A 9,633-nucleotide genomic window follows, 5' to 3' on the forward strand; every position below is an offset into this window, starting at 1 on the left:
ATCCAGAGCTGCATCACTTCACCCTGCCGGAATGGGTTTTCCAGGGTGGAAAAAGGTCAAAAAGCAAATCAAGGAGGAATATTCAACTCCCATCCTCATCCTCAGCAAGTACATGGGTGTCTGAGCACGTGCATGTTGCATATATATAAAGAAACATATATATACACACATTTCCAAGGCGGTGTGGCGTAAGTGATTAACATTCCCGCGTTAAAAATCTCTCTGCATCTGCTTTGTCCTACACCCGGCACTAAATATAACCATTCAATATGCTCTCTTCCTTCACCAGAGAGATAACATTGTTTAAATAAGCCCTTTCAATTTTAAAGAGTTGGGTTGTTTTCTCGCGGTGGGGAGCTTTCAGCAGATCAGGAGGTGGAGGAGGGTGGTCCATGCAAACAAACCCAGAGGCACGAGCATCCCTACCATCCAAGTGCCCAAATCCTGCCCCCTCCAAATCATTTCCCACCATGAAGTCACCCAGATATGGTTTCCTGCTCTAAAAAAAAAATAAAATAAAGACACATTTCTAGAAGCAGAAGGGTTTAATTTGGAAACTGGGCTCGCCTGCACTTCCTTGAGCATCGCTTCTCTCCCACGCCGCTGCTATAATTACAGCGGCGTAAATTCGCTCTCCGTCAGGAGGAAACCCAACTATCTCCAGCCTGTTTGCATACATCAACTGCTTGCAAAGATCTTCCTTAGAGAAGCAAAAAAAAAAAAAAAGCGCCGTAATAACGCAACAAGCCACATATATAGCTTAAAAAGAGCCACCTCGGCCAGCACTTACGGAAAATATCTCATTATCGAGTTGCAAGGGGAGGATGGCCCCAGCAGAGATGAAGCGCTGGAGGTTTTTCTCCATGAATGATGGTCTGTCTGGAAGCCAAACCAGCAGCGTTATCATCCAGTCTTGTTCCTGATGGCGATACATCTTTTGCATCCATTCTGGGCAATATCTACCTGTTACATGGTGCTTCTCCATCAGCAGATCTAGTCTGTTATCCATCCTACATGGAAAAAACCTCGCTCCCCAGCAGCTTGCTGTATATATTTTGGGGTGCCGGGCAAGGCGACGTTGCTCAAATCCTCCCACCCTGCTCTGAGTCACCACATCCTTCTCCAAAACAACTTGGCAGGTATATCTTTAGGAGAAAAGCAGGAAAACCAGCCAAAATCAAACACCGGCTCTTGGGATGTTCTCAGTGCTGCAAGCAGGGTACGGGGTTGGGATGGCAAAGCCTGTGTGTGTGGTCCCCCTCTTCTAATAGCTTGTGCAGAAGCTAAATCTGCAGGGAAGGGGGCTTTTCTGGGCTTAAAAATACAAGAAAGATGCTTGATGGAGGAGAAAAATTATCTCAGATCATGGTACATCAAGGGACTGCCTGAATTCAGGCTGGAAATCTTCCTAAGCATGACTTAGAGCCAAGCTTTGAACCCTGCTCTCCAGAGGTACAAAGCTGGGATGGAAATCTAAATCACTTGGCCGTTAAAATCCCCTTTCAGGCCATTTCCAACCAAACCAAGGATTTTTTTTTTTTTTTTTTTTTTTTTTTTCAGAAGGAAAGACACAGCCAACTTGTCATGAAGAAGACTTGCTTATGAGAGGGCTTGCTGGGGTACAGGGAGCTCAGCTTGTCCACATCTCAAAATTGGGGTGATTCTGGTGCTTTTGGTGATACCTTCTGGTATCTTTTCTCCCCCTGGGGGGAAAGGAGCTGGAGTCTTTTTCTCCCTCTCCTGCTGTTATGGTCCCTCTCAGCCCCTGGGTGAGGAGCCAGAAGCTCCAAAAGCCATTGTTTGGCACCTGTGACGATGACAACTGCCAGCCAAAATTGCCTCTTTCATCATCTTCCTGTTTTCAAGTATAATCAGCACCAAGGGCAAAACACACCTTGGGGATCAGCCGGGTGTCCTCGCCAACACCAGCACCATCAAAAGCAACGCTGCTACCAGCAAATCCAGGGTTATCCATGCAACGCATCCCCCAAAAAAACATTTCCATGGACGGCAGTCCACCTAGAAGCGAACCCAAGTGCTACCCACCATGGCCCCCCACCACCCTGCATCCCACCCATCACTTTGCTCCCCTGGGGAAAAGCAAACCCCCATCATGGAGCATCTCTGCATCATTCCAGCCCGTCCCCATCGCTGCAGATCTCTTTGCAGAGAAATACAGGTAAATACACATGCGAAGCAGATGCATCCCAATGGAGGGTTCTCCAGCTCCCGTTTTCCCTGCCCTGGCCAGATAGGATGCAGCATCAGGATTTATCTACAAGCACAGGGAGGTGGAGCAGGGCTGGAACAACTGCTGCTAATCCCCTTCGCCCTCCCCTCCAAAGTATATTGTTGAAGGCATTATATAAACAGGAAATTATACAGAGGTTTGGACAGGAGACAAACTAAATCCCTGCCTCCCCTGCTCTGTTTTGCAATGCCTCCGAGACACCCAGTCTTCCAGCCAAGAAGGGTTTTGCAGATGGAGATGCGCTCCCGGCACCAGAAGAGACGAAATGTGTGGTCTGGAGGCTGGGAAGGGCTCGGCGATGCCACATTTCCACCTCCACAATCCCTTTGGGTCGTAACATCCCTCAGCTGGGTAACGTGTTTTTTCCTGATGTTCCCCAAACCTCCTTGGAGTGGAGGGCTAAACCCCTGCGAAGCCAGCAGCCAAAATCTCCGCCGGGTGGTCTCCAGCAGGCAGGGCTTTGCTGTGAATTCAGCCCAGCACTGGAAAAACTTCCTTCCCTGCTTCAAACCTCCCTTGCCAGGTCTGGCAGGACCCTATTAATGATAGTTTTGCTTCTAGCGAACACAAGCACTAATTGCATTTCAAAGGACCGGCTCCAGGGCTGGATTCTATTGCAAACACACGTGTACCCCAGGTGTTAACCCTGCGAGATTGCAGGGACGCAGCAAGAAGGGTCACCTCAAAAGGGCTCGAGGTCACCCCACTAGACAAGCACATCGGGGAGGGCTCTGACGCAGTGTTTAGGGGGGATGAACCCCATTTCTCAGCCAGCTGAGAGTGGAAACAAGCAGGGCACGCACCTTCCCCGGTCCAAATAGATTTGCAGACCCTAAAAACCTAATTTTCTACAATAACTCCATAGAGGGAACCACAGTGGTGGGTTATTGTCCCTGCACTTTGCTATGAGCCCGCCTGCCCTTGGCATTCACGGTGAATCCAGTCCCAAAAGCGCTGAAAACAAGCCTGTGATTGACGGTTTATTTTAGGAAGGAGACGGGAAAAGTGGGAAGGAGATAATGCTGGGGAGAGATAATGTGAGCGCCAGTCATTAGTTAAAAACAAGCCCATCAGTACTCCAAGTGCCTCGGCAGAAAGCAAACAAAAGGGCAAAGAGAGCAGCTTGGCAAGGGAACAAAACCAGCCACATCAGCTGCATCCTCCCCGCTCGGCTCTGTGCAGCGGGATTTACGAGCGGGGAAGTTTGCAAGGCGAGAGCTGCACCTCCTGCCTCTGAAAAATAGGGGGTTGGGGGCTCCTTCCCTTCATTTTCCTCTGCGCCAATGTCTGAGCAGAGACTGACTTGGCATCAATTAAATCAAAGTTTTCTCTTAGAAAATAGGGGGAAAACCCCAAAACTCTGAGAAAATCCCATCACCGGTGGGTCCCAATGGGGTGATGCTTCATCCTCCCTGTGCGTGGTCCCAGGTAGGTCCTGGTCAGCTCCATCCTTGCCAGGGTGAGGTTTCAGCTTCATCCCCACCAGTCTGGAAGGCTTTTCCCTTGGCAAGTGTTGCAGGAGCCTTAGCATGATCCTTGGCCCTGTCTCAGCCTCATTCCCAAACCATTAGGATCTGGATTAAATAAAACCTGCTCTTATCCCGACACTGCGGAGAGCTTTTCATCAGCAGATCTTAAACCACTTGGCGAAAGGAGTAAGACGAGTGCCGGTCAAGCATTCCCAGTCGAAGATTTTCTGACAGAAAAGACCATTTCTGCAATGACAACCAGAAAAAAAAAAAAAAAAGGCAGGTGGGGCATGTGAAGCCCTGAAACGTTTCCATGGGAAGGGGAGGCTCGTGAGAGCGTGGTTAACGTCATGTCTGGATGTTCCATAAAAACCCATCGATGCAGGAGCTGAGCTGCATTTCAATGCTGCTTGAGCCTGGATGCCACGCCGGGGTAGACCTTGCCTGGAAGTGCTTGGAGGCATCAGAGAAGCCACAGGGCATATACGAGGGCTGTGATGTATATAGCATATTGCATATAGCATTTAGCACACTGCATACAGCAGGGGCTGCTTAGCTCAAGAAGCAAACCCAGGACCCATAACACAAGTCCTTATTTCAGCAGAGAGGGGAGCAACATCCCCAACTCAACTCCTACAGTGTCCCTGGGCTTTTTTTGGGGGGGTGTGCTAATAATACCGAGGGATTACTTGTTGCAGCAAGGGAATCTGGGAGGCAAGTAGCCCAAACCTGAGCTCTGACATATGGGGGAGCTTTGGAAATGCTCAAGGACAGCCAGGGACCAGCCACGATTTAATGTATGAGGGTTTCCACAGAGAAATGAAGCCCAGAATATCTCCACATCGCGGAGATGCTTATTAGCTGGGAAAAGTACAAGGCAAAGGGAAGATCCTTGCCTGTGTTAAAAGCTTTTTTAAAGAGCTCTGGATTCAAACTGGCAGCTCTAAACCTCTACAAAATGCAGCTGGTGGGAAGAGAAAAATTGGGCTAATTGGGGAAGGGCAATTAGCACTGTTAGGAGGATTTTCAGAAGGGGCTTCGGCCGCCTGCGTGGCCTGGATTTACCCAGAGAGCAAAGCACATGCTTCATGGAAACACAGAATTCATGGAAATAATAGGAAAGGATTATAAAAATGAGGTGACCCTAAGCTGAATGCAAGATTTGCTGGGGAAAAAGCATGAGTAGAGAAGGCTGGGGGGAGTGTGGGACAGCTTTCCAGGTCGGTGCTGTGCATTTACGGGTGAATTAGAAAAAGGTTTTCCTCCCACATGGCGCAGAGGATGCTCCTCTTTTCCCCTCACCCGCCCAGCACAAACTCCCACCAAAACCTCTTTTCTTTAAATGAGCTCAGCAGAGATGCGAGCAGGTGGCTCTCATCACCCCGGCAAAAAGATGTACGCTGTTATTTCCCGACAGGAAGGATCAAAATGAGCTTTCCAGGCTTGCAAGGAGGAGCTGCCCCGAGGGTTGCATGCAAGCTGGGAAAATCCCTTCGAGAAAAAGCCTCGGGGGGTCCCTGGGAATGGAGAGGGGTGAGAAATTCAGCCTGCTGATAAAAATGACAGCTGTAAAGGGATTTTTCCAAGCTGTTTTTTGGCTTGGAGAAGCGGCACAGGGATATCCCTAAGGACAGGTCCCTGCAAAGCCCAGCCCCAGCAAACCTGCCCTTTTGGGGCAAAGCCCAGAAAATCCAGAAGCAGCTTCAAATAAGAAGCTACACTTGAATTTTCCCCTTTTTTCCCATCACAGGAGTTGCCGTGGGGGGGAAATACAGAAGCTACAGCAAACCACTCAGATAAGGACTATAGAAATATCTCGCCGAGATCAAAACTCGACATATTTAGCCCTCCCTTTCATGTTTGCAAAACACAGCTCTGATTTTACACGGCTGTAAAACAAACCCAGATGAACATTTTACGGGAACATATTTCAGGCCACAAGCTGAGTGCTGGCTAATCAGCCAGCCCTGATTTTGGCGATGCCAAGAAGCCATTGCCCTACTTGCAGATGGGGCTTCCCAAAACCGTGGAGGGGCCTGGGGCTACGGCTCCATCGTTATCCGTGGTCCAGCCGCTCGCCTCCTCCGCACGCCCTCATTTTTTCATCTTGATGGCTCCTTAACCCACTTAGCCCTGCTCTAGGCAGCTTTTTCTGGCCAAGGGGAGAGATTGAGCTTGTTATAAGGAAAAAAGCTGTATTACAAGGGGTGATATTCCCCACAGGGACATGTAACACATTGGGAAGGATCCAGCTGACCTGCCACGCAGCGAGGAAGCAAGCAGCTTCCTTTGGGTAAATAAAAGGGCTTTTCAGTCCGAGGCGATGGATGGAAACCCCCAAAACACTCCCGTGAAGGTGTAGATGCTTTCCAGGATGGGAAATGCTTCTGATAGATCCCCAGTGCTCTCCTCCGACAGCGGGACCTTGTTGCTCCTCCTGGATGTGGCAATGATGGGGGAAGCTGCCCGCAGAGCCGGCACCATGCAATATATAAGGTGACAATAAAAATAGGCAAGATTCCCCCCAAAATGGCTGCGGAGACATAGAGCAGGGGCCAAGGGCAAATGTACTTGTAGGGGAGAGCAGCAGGAATTTGGGCACGTGCCCCCCTGTGTCTTCCCAGGCGACGTGGCTGGATCCTGCTTGATCCCTTGCAAGCGAAGTGCCGGGACAGTGAGGGGACAGACCTCTGCGGGCACGTCCTCCCTCACCGCCACAACGCCGGCAGCTCCAGCCAAGGATGCCGTCAGCCACGGAAAAGCCATCTGCCCACTGAATTTCGGGAGTAGCGCTCGGCCCTCGCAGCCTTCTGCTGCCCAGACCAAAGGGAGGCATCAGGATGGGTGCACCCACCCCAAACAGGCTTTTTGCAGTGATTTTTAGCTGTTTGCTGAAAAAGCAGAGCGCAAATTGGATTTTTTGGGACAGCATTTCTCTGCCAAGGGCTAGGAGATACTTAAAGCAGCTGATCCTCAGGATACAGGAAGGCAGCAAAGTCCCAGCGTGGTTTTAAGAGCCATCTCATGGATGTCCAAACCCAAGGGCTGCCCATCAACCTGCCCGCGAGACCCTGCCAGACACTGGGATCCTCCTCCCGCATCGCTTTATGATCCACAACCCCCTCTCCAGGGCCACCAGCTTCCTCTAGACCCACCACAGAACAACTTTTACCTCTTTTTTTTCCCCCAAAAAATATACATTTCAAACACAGATTTACCCATAACCACTTGCCTGCTCCCACAAATCAGCAGCAGAAGAGCAATCCCCCGATTTGCCGCCATAAAAAATAAGAGAAAGGAAGGAAAAATGATCCACATGCTGGTGACAGACAGCTTGTCCCTGGGGAAAAGACGTTCCTTGAAAATTATCAACCCATGACCTTAAAACCATGGTGGAGGTGGAGAGGAGACCCAGGTGGGAAGCAGGGACTGGGTTTGGCACAAGTTCCCCCCACCCTGAGCCACACAGGTTTTATTATCAACCGCGTGTTTGGCAGTACGATGCCGGTGGGATGCTCGGAGCAAACCGGGGAAGGGGGAAAAGAGCAGCAGCCGCAGCCCGACAGCAGATAAAACCCATCGACGGATGGCAAAGAGGGATGCAGGAGAGGCATGGTGCCTTCCCAACCCTGGTTCAGCCAAATCCAAGCCGGGCTCTGGCTAGCCTCAGTGGTCATCCCCGAGGGATGATTTTGGAGCTGCTCGTGATGCCGGGGAAGAATCGGCTCCTTTGTGTCAACCTCTCCCCGCTCAACCCCGCAGAGCGCGGCCGCCGCTCCCCCTCCCTGCGCCCTGCAGCAGCTGACGGCGGCTTTCCGGAGAGGAAAAAGTACATTATAAATAATAAAAAAAAGGAGGTATCAAGCAAGCTCTGCTCATCTCTCCGTCGCCCAGTGCTCGGCAAAGCCTCTCAGCCTCCGGAGACCCCCCAGGTCTCGCTGTGCTCATTAAAGAGTGGCCACCTGAGACCCCACAGTGGGTGATTTGGGGGGGCACGGAGAAGGGGATGCGTGGGGAAAAGGGGGAAAGAGGAGGCAGATTACCCTCAAATGCACAAGAAATTTAATTGCACGGCTACCCCTCAGCCTCCGGGATGTGAGGAGGGGAAAGTTTCCTGCCCCGTTAATTTTCACCTCCTGGGAGCCTCGCTTTTGGGGACAGGGAAGGGGGGGCTCTTATTAAAACCTCTGCGGAGTGAAGCGGGGAGTCAAGGTGTGCATTTAGGAGCTCAGCCAGTGCAAACCCCTGGGACAGCAGGGATTTGGGGGGCTGCTTCTGCCTGCTGGGTACCCCCAGGGTTTGGGGCATACATACCCAACATACCCAAAGGGCAGGGTGGGCTGGGGTGCCTCTGGGTGCTGCAACCCCCCCAACAAAGCTGTAGCTCATGGGGGTCCCCAGCACACAGACACCTCCTGCACGGAGTGAGCAGGGCTGGGACTCGCAGCCGGAGCCCCGGCACGGAGCAGCAGGGAAGGGGGATCCTGGTGCCCCCCCCGCGATGCTGGCTCGGGGTTGAGGCACAGGCATCACCCCACCTTCTCACCCTGCCCCCCATCACCGGTACCCCATTACCAGGTCCAAATCAGGTGTCTTATCACAGCTGCCCTACTCACAGCTCCCCTATTAACGGCTGCCCCATTAACGGGTCCAACACCAGTACCCTGTTAATGGGTTTAAAACCAGTTCCCTGTCAGGGGGTGCCCCAATAACGGCTCCAAACCGGGTACCCCATTAACAAGTGCCCTATTACTGCCTTCCAAAACCAGTGTCCTATTAACGGGTGCCCCATTACCGGGTCCAAACGGGGTGCCTGCCCCACACCCTGCACCATCTGGAGCCCCCCCCATCACCCCTCAAGCCTCGGGGAGGGGCAGAGCCCAGAGCCACCGCATGCTTACCGGGGTGCAGGTGGGCACCCCATTATTTCAGGGGCTGAGGGAAGGGGTCCCTGTCCGCGGGGAAGGCGGGGGGGGGGGGGGGGAGGATGACACTCACCCAGCGCCAGGTCGAGGAGGTCCCAAAGCAGCAGCCAGAGGGGCAGGGGGCTCGTCATGATGCCCGCGGGGGGGGCAGCCCCATGGGGTTCACCGGCACCCCAGCCCCCTATTCGGGGGGCAGGCGGGCATCGCGCTGGAGGTGGGGTGGGGGGGGTGGGTTTCAACCCGGCTCCGTGTCCCCCCCGCCCCAGCTCCCGCCGCTGATCCCGCCGAGCTGCCGCCCTAAGCCGATTTATTGCAGCGGGAGCGGAGCGAGCTGGCGGCCGCCCACCCCCGTCCCCCCCCCCGCTGCTGATCCCGCCCCGGCCCGGCCCCCGGGAGGTGCTGGAGGGGGCGGGAGCGCTGTATGGGGGTGCAGGAGGGAGGGCGCGGTGTATGGCGGGGCGGGGGGGATGATGCGGAGAGGGATGCAGGAGGGGGTACAGGATGGAGAAGGGGATGCACGGTCCGGGAGGGGGGGTGCAGGACGGTGTCGGGGGAGGGGAGATAACGCGGTGTATGGAGGGGGTGCGCTGTGTATGGGGGTGCGGGGTGGAGAAAGCGATGCACAGTCCGGGAGGGGGGAGCAGGACGGGTTGTGCGGTGTATGGGGGAGTAACGCGGTATGGGGAGGGGGTGCGCGGTGTATTGGGGGTTGACGGGGCGCGGGAGGAGGGGGGCACTGTATGGAGGGTGCGGGGTGCAGGAGGAGGTGCGCGGTTTAAGGTGGGGGTGCGGGAAGGGGGGCGAGGCGTTTGGGAGGGTGCAGGAGGGGAAGGGCGATTCAGGGAGGGGGTGCACGGCGGTGGAGGGACATAGGAAAGATGCTGGATGCAGGCAGGGAGGTGGGGTGCAGGCAGGAATGTGGGGTGCAGGCAGGGGGAGGATGCAGGCAGGGATGTGGGGTGCAGGAAGGGATGTGGATTCCAGGAGA

General features: G+C 53.7%; 1 protein-coding gene across 1 annotated transcript in view; it reads right to left on the reverse strand.

The window, feature by feature from the left end:
• IGSF21 (immunoglobin superfamily member 21) overlaps positions 1–8,973 on the reverse strand; it is a 39,608-nt gene extending 30,635 nt beyond the window's left edge. Inside the window, exon 1 of the mRNA XM_074847993.1 lies at positions 8,719–8,973. Coding sequence (XP_074704094.1) covers positions 8,719–8,776 — 58 coding nt within the window. The 5' untranslated portion in view covers positions 8,777–8,973. The remainder of the gene's footprint in view (positions 1–8,718) is intronic.
• Positions 8,974–9,633: the final 660 nt, after the last annotated feature.

Source organism: Strix aluco, chromosome 22 (assembly GCF_031877795.1).
Source record: "Strix aluco isolate bStrAlu1 chromosome 22, bStrAlu1.hap1, whole genome shotgun sequence".
Lineage (NCBI taxonomy): Eukaryota > Metazoa > Chordata > Aves > Strigiformes > Strigidae > Strix > Strix aluco.